The sequence below is a fragment of the Lycorma delicatula genome, chromosome 12, assembly GCF_047948215.1.
Source record: "Lycorma delicatula isolate Av1 chromosome 12, ASM4794821v1, whole genome shotgun sequence".
Lineage (NCBI taxonomy): Eukaryota > Metazoa > Arthropoda > Insecta > Hemiptera > Fulgoridae > Lycorma > Lycorma delicatula.
The window spans coordinates 75,786,158-75,807,313 of record NC_134466.1 but is presented as its reverse complement, the minus strand read 5'-3'; the positions used below and the strand labels follow the sequence as shown (position 1 = coordinate 75,807,313).

Below are 21,156 nucleotides of genomic sequence, written 5' to 3'. Positions count from 1 at the left end.
TTACATATCATTCTCATTTATCCTCTGAAGTACATCACTTAGATGGCGTCCGCCGCTACTTGCCTAATGCGGTTGCTAAACAACTTCTCATCAAACAAAACACCTACATACTTATGAAATCTCAATCGGCTGATTACACAGCCTTTATACTTAATATGGGGGTTTCGACTGTACGATAATTTGTCTGCACCCTTCAGAAGCATAAACTTCGTCTTGAGCACAGGACGGACTTGGGGGCCGAGAACGGAACCCTGCGAGCTTCCTTCGATAACAGATTTTCCACAGCTAGGTTCGCATCTTTAAACAAAGCCGTATGATTAGACAAATATCACGTACTACAGTCTGCAGGGCTACGGGACCATTGCGGCGTTCCAACTCATAGAGGACAGAACTCAACACAAGGAAGGAAATGCTGCCTCTATGTCTATAAAAATTGCCAAAACATATTTACAGTCGGCGCTTTCCACCTCAGCAAGAGCATTTAAGATGCAATCCTCGGTGCCAACCGCTTTCATGAAGCCATACTGGCTTCGATTTAGACAACAGTTCACCTCGATGTTTTCCCAGAGCCGTTCCACGACCAGCCTTTCAAGCGACTTGCCGATTACCGGAAAGATGCTGATGGGCCGACCTCGCTAGGATACTTTCCTGGTTTTAAGAGCAACCCTCACCAAAGCCACTTTCCAACAAGTTGGGAAGCAGCCCCAGCTAAAGCACTCCGTGAACAGCCTGCGAAGCGGCTCTCTTACGACAGGCAGTAGATGACAGAATATATATCTGAGTCAAGTCGGTCAATCCCCAGTGCCTTTTTCAGTGCCGTTCGAGAAACCGGTCGGTCTATATCTACGCCAGGCAAGGGCGTAGCCTCCGCCCTACGGCGACCTCTGCTTCACCCTCCGAAGCATCTGGAAACAGAGTATACTAATATGCTATGGAAATACTAATATCGTAGCCGATTACTGTTGGATATTAATTCGGGATGTGCCTGAAGCTACTTATAAAAAAAAGGATTAGCGAAATCATTCTAAAGAATCAGCGAAATCATTGTAACAGGTAATGCCATGCAAAATTATAAATTTTACAGATTTTAACTATATTTCCGTAATTTTTTTTTAAAGTGTAATTTATTTAAAAATAAAGGCGATAAAAAAATTATATTTACAGATCTAATCTTAATGCCACTTAAAATTTTTAACATTTTTTCGATTTATTAAGCGATTGGTAAACTTTTAATGATAAATTCGGAATTTTATTTATCCTTTACTTAGAAGTAAAGGGGTTGAGCTGTTTAATAAAACTTAATTTTCAATTACTTGATTAAAATAGAATTGAATTTTTACATATTGTCGTATAACCATGGAAAAAAACTAAATATAATATAAACGTACATTAAAATTACATTTTTATTAAATTTTATAATAGGGCAATAAATTTGAAAATTTTAATTTTTTTTTTAATTTATAGCCTTGTTAATTGTACATATTTATAGTAAACCTACTGTTACAGTTAACAGGAATATTATCAAATTTAGGGAAAACCGGAGAATAATTGGAGTGTATGCCGTGTCGGAAATACATCAAAATTTTGTCTGGAAAAAAAATCAAAAGTAAAGGGAAGTACGCCTTAAAAGTGCTGACTAGATCTTTAATACTGCTGTCCAGTTTAGTGCAGTCCATTCCTGTCCTCAATTACGGTGAGTTTTGTTTTCTCTTGGACCGGGTCGGAATAGTCTAGTCCAAAAGAAACAAAACCAATCGTTCCAGTCCTTTTTCAATCCAACCGTTTCCATCCACTCGCATTATTATTATTATTCAAGGTTTCAACAAAAGGGCTGAAGATAACGTTTCATTCGTAAACGACGTAATATTAGATAAATACTACGACATTTTTATGTTAAATCTTTATTTAATTTTAATATTAAAGATGCGTATTACTTAAGGATCTATTACTACTACAGATAAGGAACATGAAGTTCTCTTTATTGACCCGTTTGCTGTTTAATTCTACCCGAGTAAATTGTCAGAACCCGGACAAAGCCGAGTTATCACTTCATGCACGATGACACCTTTGATTTCACTTTACCAAAAACCACCAAAATGAGATGGAGGAATAAATGACCGACTAATTCCTTGAGATGTTGAAAGGTTTGAATACTTATTCAAACTTGAAAGGTTTAAAAGTCGTACAAAATATTGTTTTATATAAAGCAGAATATATATATATATATATATATATATATATGTTATATGTTATATCAATGCTCACTTAAAATACAAGAACCGTTGGGCTGATCTGAAAAAAAATTTTATCAGTGTATCTATTGAACTTTGGGGATGGATTTAGGCATAAATTTATCAAAATAATTATATTATTAGGTGAGCAGTAAAGCTTAGATACTGTCATTTTAATCTGAATTTTTTGTACTTATATTATAGTTTTATAATAATCCATAAGTTTGGAGTATTTTATAGCCCTCCCTGAAGGTGAGTTTTCTAATAAATATTGCAAAACAAATTATTTACTACCTCAACATTATTTACAAATAGAGTATAATATTTTTACACGACATAAAAATGCAGTCAATTTTCTCTTAAGAAAATTTAAAAAAATTAATCATATGTCAAACTCTTATGCACTCTCAAAGTAATTTTGCAAACTTTTTCTATATAATTTTTTGTTCTGAAAAATGTCCTGAAAGACATTTGACATCAGATTCATTAGCTAAATATTTTTTCTATTTACAAATTAAGAATACGCTTGCCTGAAATTTAAAATTATGCGATATTAAAAAACGCTAAAAATATTATACTGAATGATAAGCTATGATAAAGTTCAACTGACCAATTTTAAGAAACTGTCCTCTATAAATTATAATGTAATATGAGACTGAACCACCTTATTATAATAGTGTTAAGTTTATACATTTTTAATAACCATCAGAAGTTTGGTACCAGGGAAAAACCGGTTTAATAAATTTGTTTATAAAATTTAAGACTATTACTATTAAACTTTAAATTAGAATTAAAATTATATTAAAAAGGAAGTGTTTATTGGGGTTTGACCTATAACAATTGAACCCAAAACAAAGAAGTATTAATTAGCAAGGATAACGGGGTTAGTGATAAATGTTGATCAACTAACAAAAAACCACAACATGAGACCAGAAATCCTATCCAGTTACCTCTTGGCATCCTTCGGGCTGTACATGTCCATAGGAAGTAAGGTTTATCCTGAATAAAAGCATCTTTTGTTAATATTTTATGTCCACAAATTCAAGTATGTGCTGTAACAAAATTGATTTGGAATTCTCAAGAAATTCAGGATTTCCTAAGGGAACAATCTGTTAAATTTAGTTGATTATTAATTAAATTTATCTTTACTTTGGTAGTGTAACTTGGTTCTACACCATATTCCATTTAAACATATTAAATAATCTTACTTACATTTTATTTTACAGATGACATGTATGCATCATCTTGGTAACAATGCGAGTTGATGTGGACTTTGTTTATAGTTTTAAGGACATACAAATAAATTATTAAGAATTGAGCAGCTAAAATCCATCTGTAGGAACATATCAACACTTGCCAAACATTTCATCGATATGAATTATAAATCCACTGAAATAAAAAATAACGCTATTATTTATGCACACTATAAAGAATTGTGTTCAGTAGAACACATGACATATTAAATGAATAAGCACAATTAAATACAATACAGTTTTTGATCGCGTTCAATTATTTCCTTGCTCCTTATTTCCTTACACTTAGAGGACCTAATATAATGATAGTGCCTGGCCCTCTCCCTGTGATAATTTGCAAGAAGAGCTGTCGCCACTTACCAGAATCACCTTCCCGTTGTGCAGCTCTCCTGAGTCGACACAGACTGCTGCTTCATCACTGCCAAATCACAAGTCCACCAGGCTGGTTGACTCAAGATAAAATTATGAGACAAAAAATTGAGCGACAAATCAGTGAAAATCTAAAACGATATAAGAGCTATCAGAGACTCAAAAATTATTTCTAGGCTAAAGGGAAGTGGAGGCTAACTTAGTGCAAGGAATCTAGTGTAGACAGGCATATAATAATTATATTAATGTTATATTTAGCTCTACAATAATTAAGTACACGTGAAACTGTTATTCATTAGACATCAAAAAATGCCAGTAGCACACAATTCACTCAATTACACCCAGTGTTCTTACAACTGGTGATAAAGACAGCAATTGGTTCACTATGTTCGGCTTTATCTGTTAGTATTTTATCTTACTTCACCTTTAAATTTGGGTAGGAAAAGATGTTTTAGGTGTTGTACAATCATTAATTTATTGCAAAATACATTTTACTGTCCACAAAACCTACTAAGGTACTTTCATTTTGTAATTTACATGGCTGAAATAGAGTAATTAATTTTTTTTTTTTAATTTAATACTCAGTATGAATATAAACATTAAGTATGAAGGTGGGGGTGAAAAGTTCTGGGCCTGGATAGGGAAACATTTTTCTAGGTACAGTTTGATTTACTTTTCAAGTCATCAATGTCAGCTTTTGACAAAAGCGCTTATGTCAGTTCAGTATATCGATTTACCCGACTCAAAATAACCATCTATGGCGGCAAAAACTTCATTATTGGTCGAAAATCTTTTCCCTCAAAGCAATTTTTTTGGGTTAGGAAACAAGTGAAAGTCGCTGGAGCCAGATCAATTTCATAAACTTATCACAAATCAACGTAAAAATTCCTCTGAATTGCGCCAAAAGGGCTGGAAAAATTCACTTAAAATGTTTTTTGGTACTGTTTTTGGTCAGGCATGAGCAAACACAGCACCTATTTACTGCACAGCTTATTCATGCCACTTTGGTATTGCAGTTCTCTCCATTTCTGCCATTTGGTCCTTGAGATCTCATACTTCAGATCCTGTTAGTCCTTTTGAGCTCACCTTGCACTCATGCAAGGTTGTCTATCTATTTTTCTAGACAGTGTAGAAACAGGCACGTTTCATATAGTGGCTTGCCTGACCACTCGGTTGAGTTTCCTTGAAGGTTATCAACTACGATGCTAGAGAGGCTCTCAGGATCTGAAGTTGATATCACAGACGTGCCAGGAATTTAGTCAGGAAGGAAGTAAAAAACTGACTACAAGACAAGAGACCTTCTGCTGCCCCCTCTCAAAAGGACTTATACAGAATCATGGTGTGATATGATAGTGTCTCGTCCTACAGGACTTCCCACTCCCCCTGGGTCTCAAGAACGTAATACCAATATAGGAGGCAGACTCACCTCTGTTGAAAGTAAGAGTGTAACCTTGATTAAGGCAGGTGAATCCCGCCTCAGCGATCATCGTCTTGTAGACAGTACCACAGCAGTAACTAACCATTCTGCCCCACAAAGGGTTATTAGCATTGAAATTGCCTCCTTTTAACATTAACTGACTGTCTACCTACCTCCTCCAGTAAACCATCCAGGTAATGTTTGAAGGCATCAAATACACAGTTCAGCAAGATACAGCAACTGAACAACAGGGCCTTCAAAGTGTCTAGCCAGGCACAGCCTGAACCTCTGTCAGGGCAAATTATCTGCAAGACACTAGAGTCCTCGATAATGGTGGTGATGCTGTCAGCATCACAGACCCACTCACTCTCAGTGGCCAATGCTATACTTGGCTCGTTGCAGAGCTGAAGTCTGGTTTTTCCTTTCTTGCAATCTCTGATACCAAATCATAGACTCTCCAGCTCCTGTTTGTATTGATTTGGAAGATTTTCATTTACTTTTATGGCACTCTTTACTACCAGTCCTGTAGCTCAACTTCCCAGGCTGCACATTTTGTATTTCTTTGCACTTCGACAAAAAGTGCTGATTGGTCAGGCCTCTTGCAGTTTACAGGCAAGATGGATTGTATCCCAGCATCTAAAACATTTGGATTCTTCCTCCTTCTGGTGACATGGCAACTGGCTTACCAGATTTGGATCCTGCCAATAGTGTGGAGCTGATGAGCAGCATGCAGCATCCACTAGCAGCTCCATGGTTGTCTTCTGGGTACTGCAAAGAGCCAGCCTGAGGGACATAACCAACACTGAGGTTTTATCCCCTACATCACTACATAACCAACACTGAAGTTTTATCCCCTAAATCACTTGCACATCTCGGTACATGATCTCACCAACAAAGTCCTTTATGTGGGTGAAAAACTTCTAATCGACCTACCCTTTGAAGGTCACATCAGCTCTCACAATCTTTTTCTTTATAGTTTTGCATAATGACTCGGCAGCGTTGCCCGCATATCCTTAAACAAGGATACTAAAATTTCAATATACAGAAATCAAAACAAAAATTTAGTTAAATATTTTAGAAGAGATGGTTTAATTTGTTCCTGCTATGATATTAAGGGGCCAATGTCTGAACTGGACATTGAATATGTTATTCATGATTGGTGTTTATCTATACTCATCAAAAAGAAAGGCAGTGTTGTTGCATTACTCGAATAAGTTTTCTTCTATACCAGTAGCACATGCTGTAGGAATGAAAGAAACAAGAAAAATATCAAAAATTTTAAAACTCATAGCGAATTCATTGCTGACCTAAGTGATATGGCTTCTCAGTCTCTTTACAAAATATATATTTCTTGTGTTTGTGTGGTGGTCTGGCTGGAGATAAACATTACACAGTTAAAGACTGGCCAAAAATATATCAGTTTACCCCACGAAAGGAGAATGTTGTCTATATCCCCCTTGTCAAAGCAGACTATTATTATTATTTTACAACCTCTTTACATAGACTTGAGGATTTTGTAAAAGCATTAGATAAAGGTGAAAGTGGGTTTAAATATTTAACTGAGAGTTTTTCACAATTAAGTGAAGCCAAATTCACTCTTAGTGAACTACAAAAATTTAGGCTACAGAATGTCATTGAAAATTCTTTTTTTACATTCTGGATTTTTTCCTTTTACACTTGGAGAAGGTTCCACGATGATATATTGCAGATGGAACAACATTATCAAGGCAGATGGGATGAATCTATGATGAGTGACTTGCTGCTTGATAAAAAGAGAATTCACTCAGCACAAAAAGAAAATAAGAAAAAAGAAATGAAAAACATAAATGTCTATAAATAAAGGTACGAATTTTACTGTAATTATTATTTTTGTATTCTATTATGTCAGGGAGTAATCAACCCAAATTAAAAAAAAAAATTATTTCAATGCAAAACACCTGTAACCTCGGTAAATAATTCCTATTGTACAAGCATATTACTCCCCAGAAAAATGTCAACAACTCTTATAATTTCAGAACATCATATGTTACTTTTTCACAAGGTCTAATGATTTTTTTTTTTAATGTAGGGATAATGTATAAACTATAGTATATTTTTTTAATTTCCACCTGTATTAAAAAAAAATTACATAAAATATAAACTAGAAATGACTAAAAATGAAACTAGTATCCACATTACTAAATTACATTTTAAGATTTTTCACTGACATTGTGTGCGCCCTTGGGTATATCATTCCAACAATGAGATCAACTAATCTGATATATTGGGGCAACATATCTTAAAAACTATTGTGTTGAGTGGTGTGTGGATATTGTCATTATGACTTCCGGGTTTTTCACCATAAGTCAAGACTCTTGTAGAAACACCTACTCTCATTGCCTACAAACATTTCATGCGCTTTGGTTCTTGTTCAGTGGAGGCAGTGGTGTAAGGTAGCCATTATTACCTGTTTAATATTTCCTTACTAATATTTGAAAAAAAAAAAAAGTTACGGATTACCGTAACTTATAGGAAAAAACCGCTTCCACAGCATCTCTGCAGCAACAGTCTCCATATTTGGGGACTACCCATCATAATTTTGGATACATTCAGGCTGGTGCCCCTTATACTTAGAAGAAAAACTCAGGCCTGTTTTCTCCTAACTGATTTTTAGTTACGGCACAACTTTGACAATAGTGTGTTAACACTATAGTATAGTGTTAACACTAATTATATTATGTTACTTATTAATTAATTAACATACACACCCAACTCCATAATTTGATGTACCCTCTCCTATGCCATGTACCATCATAGCTAATAGCAACATCTAAAGTTTTGTTAGGAACAAGCTAACAAAGACTGGATTCAAATTAAATTTACAAGCTGAATAAATTACATGCGATTGTGAAAAGTTTGGTGGGGAATTATTTGACAAAATTTCTCTACACCATTGTGGCCTGTAGGTTTATTTTTCTCAGAATTATAAATATTCTTTTCGTTTTTGGTTGACTGTTTTTGACCCATAATGAAAGAGCAACTGTATACTACTACCAAAAAAACTACTGATATGTTAGACGAAAAACTAAATCTGTAAATAAACTACAACGAATATTTAGTTGGTAATTGTGGTTGACAGTTACATTTGAAAACACATGAGGACCAAAAAAAAGAAAACATGCCTACCAAACATAACCTAACTTGACTACTTTCTTTTTCAGTTTAGCCTCTGGAACCACCATACGGTATTACTTCAGAGGATGAATGAGGGTAATATGTATCCATATAAAAGGTCCATTACAAGGATTTGAACCTTTAATTCTCGACTTTGAAATCAGGTGATTTGTGATGAGTTCACCAGTAGACTAACCCCGTGGAGTGGGTTAACCTAATTTACTAACGCACTAATAATTGACCACGAATTAGAAAGGAAAGACCTCGAATTACACAGTACACTATTAACATTCACAATAAAGAAGAAATTTTGCCATTTTCGACAAAAAAACAATATGTTTTGCTATCCAAACAAACTTTTGCTATCCAATACAGTAAACAAACAGATGCAGAACAGTAACTGAATGCTAAGCTAATTCATAAAGAAACAATCTTTAAAATGGTTTTAATTAAACCACCTGTCTTATCCTAGATCAAAAATTAGACTTCAAAAATCTGTTTTTTACTGTTTTTACCACATCTTTTGACTGTTTCTGATCAGTAATTATTTTTTGTCTTTGAAATATTAATTTAAAAAATGAAGATTAAGTACACAAGTATGAAAATCAATAGAAAAATTTTATGAAAAAAACTTTTTGCAAAACATCAAGGTTGATTAGTCCTTTAAGAAGTTATTTTAAAGAGTCATAATTAAAAATCTCAGGGCGATGTAGAATAAAAATTTCATTTTAAGAATCAGCATAAAAAATACATTCTAATTTACTTACTTTTATCTAGTTCAATTATTTTTTTTTTGTTGACTTGTGTGTAAACTTTTACAACACAGATATTCACCTGATCAATAGCAAAAGACAAACTGGGTATTAGTTTTTATTTCCCTTTACAAATCTGTTTTAATGTAAATTATTTTTCAATATTAATATTATTTATTATTATACATTTTTATGGTTTCAATATGATTTTACTGTATGCAATATTTTCAATATATTAGATTATTATAATTTATTATATATAACATTAATAAAATTATTCCAGTTGAGATTGCTTCAAGTTATTTAATTTTATTCAGAACGAAATGAAAACTGGTTTTTTAAACTAGTGACTTACTTCAAGAAAGTTACTTCATCAAAGTTTGTTTTAACTTTGTTATTTATGAATGGATTTGAATAAATAAGGTGTTATTTCTTTGTCATGAGAGGCTTAACATTTTTTTTTTTTTTAACATTTAAATAAACCAGTGGTTGTAAATATATTAATTAAAAAATTTTTGGGGCCATAATTTGTAGGTTCAAATGAAAAAACCCATTTTTTTCTTTCATTACAAATTAAAATTTGTACTCTAGCAGTTTTCAGCTTAATACAATTAACCACTCAATTTATATGTTAAAAATACAAAATGGCAGATTTTGTATATGTTGGGAACATAACAATATAACTTTGGAACATAATATCCTCTGAATTTCTGAAGGTTTTTTCTTACAAACCAAAAATCCGATATAAATATATAAACAAAGTTATTTTATTCCAACCCAAAAATGTCTATTTTCTGACAAAACGGTTTTGTGTTCTACCTTCTTAAAACCTAAGCGGGACAGAAGTATGGAACCACTTTATTCAATTTCTTAGATAAAAGCATAAGGAAGCACCAAAATTATCCCTAGATTTGTATTGTAAGAATTTTAGTATAATTGTTTTAATTTCACAGAGCGAACAAAAAGCAGAGCTTTTGCAAGCCAAAACCCACTAATGAACAATTTTCTAGCCTACATTTATATGAACTAAATTTGCAATTTTGAATTACTCCGTTTATCAAAATTTCTTTAATAAATGACTAATTAGCATTAAACAATAATGATGAAATAAATATACTATTTACAATGTATGTTATGCCTTAAAAAATGAAAGTGAAGCAAAACCAACTTATTTCTACAGATATAAAAACAATAGAAAATAAAATTCTAAACATCAAATGAAAAATAATTACTGAACAACTTTCAATATCATGTAACACTGTTTTCAGTACAATTTGTCAATCTTTTGATTAGAAAATTCAACTTTAAAATAAACAGAATAAATAAAAATGAATCCTTATAATATAAGATAAATAAACAAGACAAAATATAATACTATCTCAATTTACAAAATATTGATTTTTTGAACTAACAACTAAGTAAAAACCTTAAAATTTGGCCTACCTTCAAAATTTAAGGCATACATCTTTTATTTAAGTTGACCTAAAAAAATAAAAAACTTTCAACCCAACTGTTTGCACCAAAGCCTAAGTATGAAGGCTTTGGGGTGCAAATATGACAGAAGGTCATTGTCAAACAAAAAATTATACTACAGAACAATTTTTATTTTGAATGGAAAGTTGATTATCATGTCAAATTCCATGAAATCAACCGATTAGATTCTTCTTCTGATCCAAAATAATTATCAGAATTTTCTGATAATATTTTGTGTCAACAATTTGTAGACAGTATCAAGGTTTTCTCTATGATTAAAGTACAGCCCTGACTCCACAGACAGATTTTTTTACTTTTTTTGTTTATATATGAAACCCATGTCTTACTGCCCATATTAATTTCACCTTCATTTCAATCCTGTAATACTGGACTGAAAATTTTTACTGGCTTGTGAAAATTTCAAAACCCAGTAGGCACAAAACCCTAACCGTTACTAAGATTTCTTTAAGTGAATAAGACCGACAAAAAAATATCATCAATCTTCTTAGCTAATTCATTACTCTCTAGACAGCCAGCCACTTCAGTCTTTATCATAACTTCAGTTCATTTCCATACACGCTGTACATTTGTACCATTATACCCAACTCTTCATAAACTTTACAATGTGACAAATGGATTTCCAGTTTCTAGCTAACTGAAATCTTACTGAAGTATACACTTCGCAAATGGCTTTCAACTGCAGCTAACTTTGCACATTTGTTATTAAATAATAGCACAGACCTCCTTTTCACCATTGTTACATATGCACTGAATACATTAGTAGACTACAGTATGCAATAGTAGACCTGCTGCACTAAAAAGGCAGCAACACTACATATGCTAGTTCTGCAGCTGAATTTAATTTTAAATTATTTAGTCCAAACTCCTTTTTAAAAGATAAATTGCTTTAAAAAAAATGATTTTTTTCTTAGTTAAATCAACAAACGAGACATTTCTGTGGAGGGAAAATGCAACTATAAACTCAACTTCCACTCAATAGTAGCGGTAAGAGTATAAAAATAAACTTAAGAAAATTATTAGAACAATAACAAAATTAAATTCTGACAAATTTAACAAAAGTCAAAACACAAGATAAAAGGAGGAAAAAAATTTGTAAAACTAAAAGCATACATAACAGAGGTGGAGTTAATGAACAGTAAAGTAACTTTACTGTTAATCAATTGAGGATTTAATAAAACAAATGAATTAAATGAATTCTACAAAATGACAATACTTTCCAGGATAGTCGTTTTTTTTATTTAATGTTAAGAGAATACAATAATCACAGTCAAATAGCTTTAAATTTCAGGATTGGATAAAGTAAGAGGAAACATTACCCTGCCAGATTGTACCAACGTTAATTGAAAAGCTTGAAGTGGAAGAAGTGATTAGTAGCTAGAAAGATGAAGATGAATTCTATAGTAACATATATATAGTAAGTAACAGAGAGAGAGAGAGAGAGAGAGAGAGAGAGAGAGAGAGAGAGAGAGAGTAAAGCGTAACAGAGAGTAAGTAACTTTTAATATTAATTAACAATTAATTAAACATGTCTTTCCAATTCAGAAACTTAAAACAAGTATCAATACGATTAAAAGAAAAATAATTTATAATCGTAATAACAAGTTTTATAAATCACAAATAGATTGTAATGAACGTTTTACATAACTATTTATATTTGATTATTTGTCAACAAAAAATTACAGTTATAGTTACTGCACTAAGATTGATAACAGAAATATAAGTAAGTAAAATTTGCAATGAAAGATTTATAGTGTTTGGTTTATTTACACTAAGCTAGTAGAAATTTACATTTAGTTTCACGTGTTGAAAACTGGTATCGACCTATTAAAGAATTTTACCTTTTACAATAAAGATTAAAGTAAATATTTTTTTGGAACCATTTATGTCTTAAAGAATTTTAGATTACAGAAAGGTTGACTATCAGAAATAGTTTGACTGGATTTCAAAACTATATTATACCTGAAGTTCAAGATCACCCATATCAGGTCGGTAACAAGTTAACTCTGATCCTTTTTCCATTTACAACACACCCGTTTAATCTTTTGACACAGTTGTTGACATCATTTGACATAATGCTAGAATGGAAATTAAAAACTAGAATGACAATGCAATTAACAAAAGTAGTTAATTTCTAAATTTATTCTAATAAATTCACCACTACCACCACCACCATAATCAAAGCATCCTTAAACTTAAAAATGCTATTTAAAACAAAGAATATTTTGACCCATGGGTAACCCAAAATATCTCCCTTAGAAGCAATTGCATGATTACTAATGTGCTTAACACAGAAAGAAAAAAAACCTGGATAGATATAGTATGGTGCTTTATTTGTCTAATGAATAGCAAATGGACTGTTCTACTGCAATGAAATGAAATACTGATTTGCTGTCATCTAGGTTAAGTATGACAAAGTCTGCAATCAAGGCGCTCATATAAACTGAGTACTTGACACAATGTAAGAGATGCATAACATTCCTGTGATTGATGCAGTAGGATATCACCCAAGGAAATGTACACACAGAATGAAATTTATAGTGGTCCAGGAAGTCCACTTGGCAGGAGTCAAAGCTCAGGAAATATGATACAATTTAAGCTCAAATTAAAAAAAATATATATTTACTTACCACAAAACCATAGTTGTGCAATATATCACATTCAACCACAGTGCCATATTTAGCAAACAAAGCTGTCACTTGTGGTGCTTTAGTTTTATCAGATAGATTACCGACGAACAATTTAGTAGTAGCAGTCTGAGGTTCCTTACAACTAGTAGCAACACTTTTAACAATCATAGCAGTTCCCTTTATTAGATACACTTTAAGATTTTGAATGGCATCACGACCAAATTCCTGATTTTCCATATGCTGTAACACAATCACAGTATAACATATAATACTTTATAATCAAATATGAACTGAGCAGCTTTTTATTTTTATTTTTTTTATTATATTATTATTTTTCCAAAAAATGTAGCTCTGCATTTTCATTTAACAGATGGAGGCACCTTCCTTGGTAAAATATTCCAGAGGTAAACTAGTCTCCTGTTTGGATCTCCAGATGGGGGACTACTAGGGAAGGGGTCACCAGAATGAGTGGAAACCAACTACCATACAAACTCCTCTGGCATAAACAACCCGCCCGTTGGAGAGTCCAACAAATAGCTCCAAAGAAACCATGGATCAAGCGCATCAATGATGATATAAAAAACAGTAGGCTAAACCTTAATGAGGCCAGGACAACAACAGCTATGGACCACCATGCGTGGAAGTGTTTTATTTGTTGAAATCAGAAAAACATTGGCATCCGCAGCAGCATACAGGCTTAGTAGTCAATCCGATCCAAATGCCAGCTAGGGATAAAAAAAACCAGTAATTATTTTCTGTGAGCAAAATTCAAGTTACCATTGAAAGTTACTTCTTTTTTTTTTTTTTTTATGTTATTCACATCCAGTAAAATAAGATGTATGAGTATTACACAGCCACATGAAAACTAGACAGTGTAATCTCCAGAAAAAAACATGACATGCGAGTACACGGTCATACCAAAACAAGATTTGCAGAGGGTTCATTTTTGCTTATATAAATACTTTTGCTTCATTTTTTATTTTATTTGAAGTATGCGTCTTTAAATGCCCAAAATGACACACTTTAAAGTTTTCACCTTTAAACTACTGACCTCTCAATAGTCTGGAGTGGTTCAAGCAACTAGTCTGGGCTGTACTGCAATTTTTTGTTTGATTGCTGCAGCAGTGTGTGATTAAGCATTGCTGTATAACAGGGACATGTTATAAATGGTACACCAAGCTACCTTGATCTCAGTTAAAATTTCACTACAGCATGCAACATATATATCACTTCATAAACAGAATCATCGTACATAAACAATTTATAGTTATAAAATAGAAGGTAAATAGATTATAAAATGGAGTGATAAGTTAAGAAATAAAAAGCCAAAATACAATAGCAAGGATAGCTTAACCAACATCTTATCTCCTGATACGCCTAATTGATATTGTAATATAAAAAACAAGAATATTCCTATTAAAAAACATGCCATGGCTGGTAAATATCAAAATTAACAGATTAGAAAATATCTAAATTAACAGAAAATATGAAAATGCCTTAAAAAAATCAACAGCTCCACTTGTCAACAGTCAATACACAAAGAAAATTTTGTTAATGTCAAATCACAATAGTCATAAGTAAGTTGAAACTTAGAAAAGATTGCAACTTATAAATTACAAAAGATTGCCAGATTAAACTTTTTTATTATTAGTGGAGGTAGATGCAAACTTTGCTTTTTTTTAAATTTCTGCATCAAATTACTCATTAAAACATCAGTGTTGTGTAGATTTTACAATTAAAATCTTATCTGTGGTTTTATGATTTACTATAGCTCTGAACTGGGTTCTTATCTTTTTGACCTTGTAAAGAACTCTCATACTCAATGTTCAAAATTGAAGAAGCTGATATTTTAATGTATTTTAAACTATTAGCTGGTATCTTTTTCCCACTCAAGCCCATTGCATGTAGATCCTTTGCAATTTCTCCAGAATCTTCTGGCTGAACGTTTCAGAAATAGAATACCAAAATATTGATAGTTACATGAATTTTTTCCTGGTTAAAATAACAGGTGTTTAAAAAAGGATGCAACCACTTTGACATGTATTTATTACAAAAATATTAATGTTAATAAAAGGCATACAACAATATTCAAAATTACCTATAATAACTTTGCAATAGATGTTCAAAATGGTTTCCTGTGATTGCAATGCAGGTTCATACACATTTCATAACATTTGCAACCACTTTTCGTAATGTTTGCTTAGCAATGTTTGAAATCTCGCTTTCAAGTTGTCAAATGTATGAGGATTATTTTTAAAAACTAAGGTCTGCTGGTGTAAGATCTGGGAGGCCACAACACTTTTGATATCAAACTATGGCCAAAAAATTATCAAGCGTTAAAAATATCCGTCATTTCATTAGCAGTATGACATGTTGCGTTACCCTGCTACAACCAATATTCTCATTCATGTAAATCTTATGGCAATTAAGTTGCAATAAACCATACCATCTACAGATTGTCAAAAAATAAAGGGCTATGCCACGAGATCGCACACCAAACACCAATTTTACATACGTGTAACATGTGTGTTATGGTAACCCATGAAACGAGTGAAGATTTTCAGCGCTACATATCCGGAGGTTTTGGCTTTAATGTAGTTATCTGAGGGAAACCATGCCTCATTACTGAAATAAACACGATCCAAAATTTCAATACAGTTGTCATCAACAAAAGAACAAAACTGTAAACAATTTCCACGGTCTACTTTCTTTCAGTTCTTGAACAACACAGATACAATAAGCCTTTGTCACAAATTTTTTAGTAGCCCTGAAAGCAGTAGATAGTGAAAGCACAGCCTGAAGATAACTTTCTGAGCGACATAGTGGGCAAGCAAGTCACACAACATTCTTTCACATCCTCCAGAACTTCTACCTTAACAGTAACAGTCGTCCTGTGCTTTGCACAGGACGACTGTTACTGTTAATTGTGTACACTTCCCAGTCTCACAAAATTTATTAATTGAACGCAATACTTTATTAAGAACTGAGAATTGGAAAATTCTATCCGAAACTCGCCTTTTACTCGTCTATAAGATTTATATGTGCAATAAGTCTCAATATTAAACACGATAAGTCTTTAACACAATAGATGAATTTATACGGTAAAGCACTTGTGCATAATAAGGATGTTACAACAGTTTTACAAGCTGTTAACTTGAGTACATAGTTGCCAACTGACAAGTAGGGAGAAATAAAATTTACCTAAGTGTGACTTCTATCTTAATCTAAGGGTTGTATCCTTTTTGAAAAACCTGTTATATTAAGAGGTAAATTTTTAATAAAAAAAATAGTCGGGAAAACAAAGCTTCTACAGAAAACAAAGGTAGTCCTAGAGAAGGGTTGTGGGTGCAGGAGCTGATCTCCAGCAAAGCCAGCTCGTTCATTGGAATCAGACCGAGCTTCCCCTCAGTGGCAGTTGGCAATCATTATGTTCAGTTCATCATCATTTAAAGCACTAATAGACATCAATGAACCGACAACCTGCTTGTTCTTCATACTGTAATTTCTAACAAACAAATATAATATGGCATCAACTTTGTTACTATCATCCATATGCAAACAATGGAACACTTTTAATTAGATTGAGATATTTTTGGGTAGAGGGTGGTTTTTTCATATCTGACAACCATTTTCTCTTATCTCAATCTATGGAAACATCTAATAAATGAATGAATCCATATCATCATAACTACTGATCTAATGAATAATATGTTCTAAAAGAACTAAAATAAACTAAGCCTTTGTACCATTATCTTCCTTTAAATACTAAAATTGATTTGCTTTTTTTATATGTATAAATACTGTATGTTTTCAACCAACTACCTCTTTAATAATTTCTCTTTTCCAACAAGGGAAACCAAAAAATCAAAAACAGTACAAAAACATAAGACCTCCCTACTCTAGATTCAATATAAATAAAAGATTTGAACACACAACCACATTCAAATGAATGAACTGTACAAAATTAACTCTCTACTTGGTACTCCTCAAAATTAACTAGTACTCCTTGAAAAGATTAGGGAAAAGTTTGTATAATGCACCATCAACAGTAAATCAATAATTTTTTTTTTAAATGCATTAGTCATAATATTTTACTCTAATGATGAACACAATTTTTCATCTGCAAATTAAGCACAAAAGAATTTGCATTTACAAAGTTAAAATGAGAATTTATCAATAATGTAAAAAATTATAAAACAACTAATTTTTAAAAATTGCAGGAACACACTTCCTAGTAGGAGAACTAGGATTCTTCTGGTACACATGCCCAGGTTACGTTCAATGTGTTGAATTAAGATTTCTTCTTCACTAACAGAATATGGTTCTTGCTGTGCAGCAGTATATGAAGTAATATCAAGGCAGTGATGAAGTGGTATATAAGCACAAAAACATTCAAGCAAATTTTCTGTGGCTGGAAATCCTACCAATCCGAAATCTTTGATGATATTCTCTCTGTGCAACTCATGCATGTATTACCGCTGCACAACACAGAAATAAAGTGATGTATGTGTATTTGTTCAGTGGTGTTAACTGTGTTCATCATAATTGTCATATTTGGGGTAGCAAGAACCCTTATGCCATTCTACAAACACAATGTGATAGCCTGAAAACTAATAAAAAAATATTTTTTGGCCACTACAAGGTAGGTTAGTTATATACCAAATATAATCAAAAATAGTGATGCATTGATCATTTGTTGAATTAAAATGGAATGCACCAGCAATATATATTATTTACAGAGTACGTAACTTGGCTTAAGTGAAATTCAACTGAGTTTAGTTAGGTTTAGGTCAAGGTTAAGTTAGTAACATTAAATTTGTACAAAATATATTATTTTCGATTAAATAATGTTTGTGATATATAATTATGAACTCGATGTAATAATTGGTCAATTTAATATTTAAGTTTAATTAGATGAAGTTGATGAGCAATGCAAGCATTAGGGTTATGTTTATATTGTACAAAGTTCAGTACACAGAATCATTAGTTACCTAACCTAACCTATCAATTGAATTTTCAAGTTATTTACTTTGTAAAACAATGTATTTTACAGTTATGCACTGTTAAATTACAAAATATTTGGAGGGTACTGTGTAATTTAGAGGGATGTAACTTGTGAGAAAGGAGTTGATGAAAAATCTCAATTGTAACGAATAACTTGGTTCCAAATAATGTATATTCCAAATTTCATCAAAACTGGAGGTGAAACTGTAATTGTAAACAATTACCCTATGACTAATTATACATTATTATTGATAAAGCATATTTCACAATTGTTTATTTGCATACATTTTTTAACTAGTTTCTAACAAATTTTATAATAGTTTCAAAGAAATGTAGAGCTACAGTCAACTGATCTGGTTTTCAGTATTTATGAGCAAATTCTACTTTATATATTTCTTTCAGTTCGACCATGTATCCTTTACTGAATTTACAGCACCTTATAAAGCCCACTCTTTTGACTAAATTTAATTTCATCTTTGGCACTTCTAGTGACAGAAACCAATTTCCTAAATCTAGCCAAAGTAACATTAAAAATCTTATTGTGAAAGTTTACAATGGCAGGCAATCTGATTTGCAAGTTTCAATGGTTTAACGATTTTAAGCTAAATTTTTTTTTATGATTAAAATATAATTATAAATTTTTCCCTCTACTTATTCCTTAATTAACTGAAGACTTAACAACTGAAACAGTTTTCAGTTTTAAATTCTATGAAATATTTTTAATCCTTTCTGAGATTATAATGATAATTTCAATTCATTTTTAACTGTTTAGCATCCAGCTCTTTGCTTGTAATGTGTGTAATGCTTCAATTCAACATGATATTAAGTGAATTAATTTGTTAAAAAATGAGTGGAAACAATATATTAAATGTGTTATGTTAGTTATACTGTTTTCATTAAGTTGAGAATATATGTTTCGTGAATTTATCTGAACACTTTGGGTTTGCTAACATTTCACTTGAATTATTAGCTGAACCAGCTTTATAAAACATTATCCCCACAAACAATCAACAAAATAAATTTAATAAAACAAAGTTTGAAATGAAACAAAACCATTGTAAATTAATCGAATAAGCACAATAATAAGAAGCACAACGCATAATACATTAATGTTAACCACTGAAAAAAAACCATAGTTGGGTTAGATTTACAAAAATATTTCCAAGTAAAATTATTTTCATCAGCCTACTATTATTTTTTTAACAATACGAGGCTTTCAAAAATCATCTTTGGTCAATAGTTCTGAACTCACTAACTTGAAAATTTGATGACCGACAGTCGTTTACAAAATGTTTTAAGGTGAAAAATTAACTAATCAAAGTCTAATGATACAAAACACATCAACTTACTCTTTGCGAAAATTTGTTAAAACTCACTTTATAACAACTTAACAAAGTACCCTCTGACAACAGCCTAAAGTCACAACAGATACCAGCAACGCACGGGAAGAAGCGACACAATGCTTTCTTATCCATTATCAACATTATTTCTATAAATGTTTCTTAACAAAATGGTATAAATCTCTGAAAAATGTTTTCTTAATATTCAAAAAAATATTTAAAATTTCAAACCTTCAAAGAAAAAAATACATTTTTCAGGAAATACTAGTTGAGGTTATATTAATATATAGACTTACTATCCTAAAATAAATATAACTGTAATAAGAACTAATCTGAAATTAAATATCTCAACAAAAAAATTGTCTTCGATAGTATTACAGCTTTGTCATGTTGGTAATGATAATAAATAAATATCAGCTGATATCCAATGTAATTAGTACACCTTGGGACTAAGCCGTTCATTTTCTTTGTTCTAGAATAGTAAAATTCGTAAGAATTTTGGCATATATTATTAATCGAGAAGTCATTATTACTTTTTTTTAATTATGACGAAACGAAAAATTTGATTAAGATTATATTTTTAACATCTTTTAATTCAACGTTCCGTTCCATCATGACTACCATTTCATTAAAAAATATGTTTCTTTTAAATTACTGAAAATTGTTACGTTCTCGCTTCTACTTTTAGAACCACATAGTATAGAAAACTGATTCATATAATTTCACTGTTGAGAATTTAGTCACTAAATCTGTTATAATTTTCTTCATATAATAACGATTTAGTTTGACCCTACAAATAATAGGTCATTGGTGATACGTCAGGTAACCTAGGAGGCCAATTAAATGGTGTGCCTTGCTATATCCATTGGTTTGTAAATTCCATATTCAAATGATTCCTGACTAATCTATGTTTATATGAACATGGAGTAATTTATTTTCATTCGTAAAACATGCCCTGGTATTCTTTATTTTTCTTAATGATATATATAAATGTATCTACCTCTATTAATAAAAAACCAAACCAATCGTCCCAGAAAGCTCTGAAATGACTGGTTGACTTAGATGTACTCTTTCTACTTTTACTCCCTACTCAGGCTAGTCACGCTTACTAGTGTTAAATAAAATATAATCTCAATAAAGTGAGGTAACAAAACTTTAACTACATTACACATATTAATTATGTTAAAATTTAAACAAAAAGGTGTTTATTTTAATTTCTCAATTAATATTTTTTCTGAATATATTTAAAATTGAAATCCTGAGGTATTTAGTTATAGGCAAATGCTGTTATTAATCAATGGATTTTGTTACTGTAAGTTTCCTGATTGAGCCTATTCTTCAATGACATTTAACTAAAATTTGTATCTAATTAATCTATTTTAGAACCTAATTATCTAGCAATATTGGTCTCCCTCACTTAAAATTGCCAAATTCCCCTTAATTCTATCTTCTTTCTTTCTTTTACACAATTCTTGTATCCTAAATTTTAATCTTTGTCTTCATAAATTAATGTTAA

General features: G+C 31.6%; 2 protein-coding genes across 2 annotated transcripts in view; one reads left to right on the top strand and one right to left on the bottom strand.

Annotated features, from left to right (window-relative positions):
• The window catches only part of CheA87a (Chemosensory protein A 87a), a 54,026-nt gene extending 50,438 nt beyond the window's left edge, over nt 1-3,588 (top strand). Inside the window, exon 4 of the mRNA XM_075380230.1 lies at nt 3,458-3,588. Coding sequence (XP_075236345.1) covers nt 3,458-3,496 — 39 coding nt within the window. The 3' untranslated portion in view covers nt 3,497-3,588. The remainder of the gene's footprint in view (nt 1-3,457) is intronic.
• Nucleotides 3,487-19,820, bottom strand: LOC142333241 (RNA-binding protein lark-like). The gene is made up of 3 exons (XM_075380231.1): nt 19,650-19,820; nt 13,297-13,536; nt 3,487-3,620 (listed from the first exon to the last, which is right to left on the bottom strand). Exons 1-3 carry the CDS (start codon nt 19,782-19,784, stop codon nt 3,597-3,599), a joined length of 399 nt encoding a protein of 132 aa, XP_075236346.1. The 5' UTR covers nt 19,785-19,820; the 3' UTR covers nt 3,487-3,596.
• Between the last annotated feature and the right edge of the window lie 1,336 nt (nt 19,821-21,156).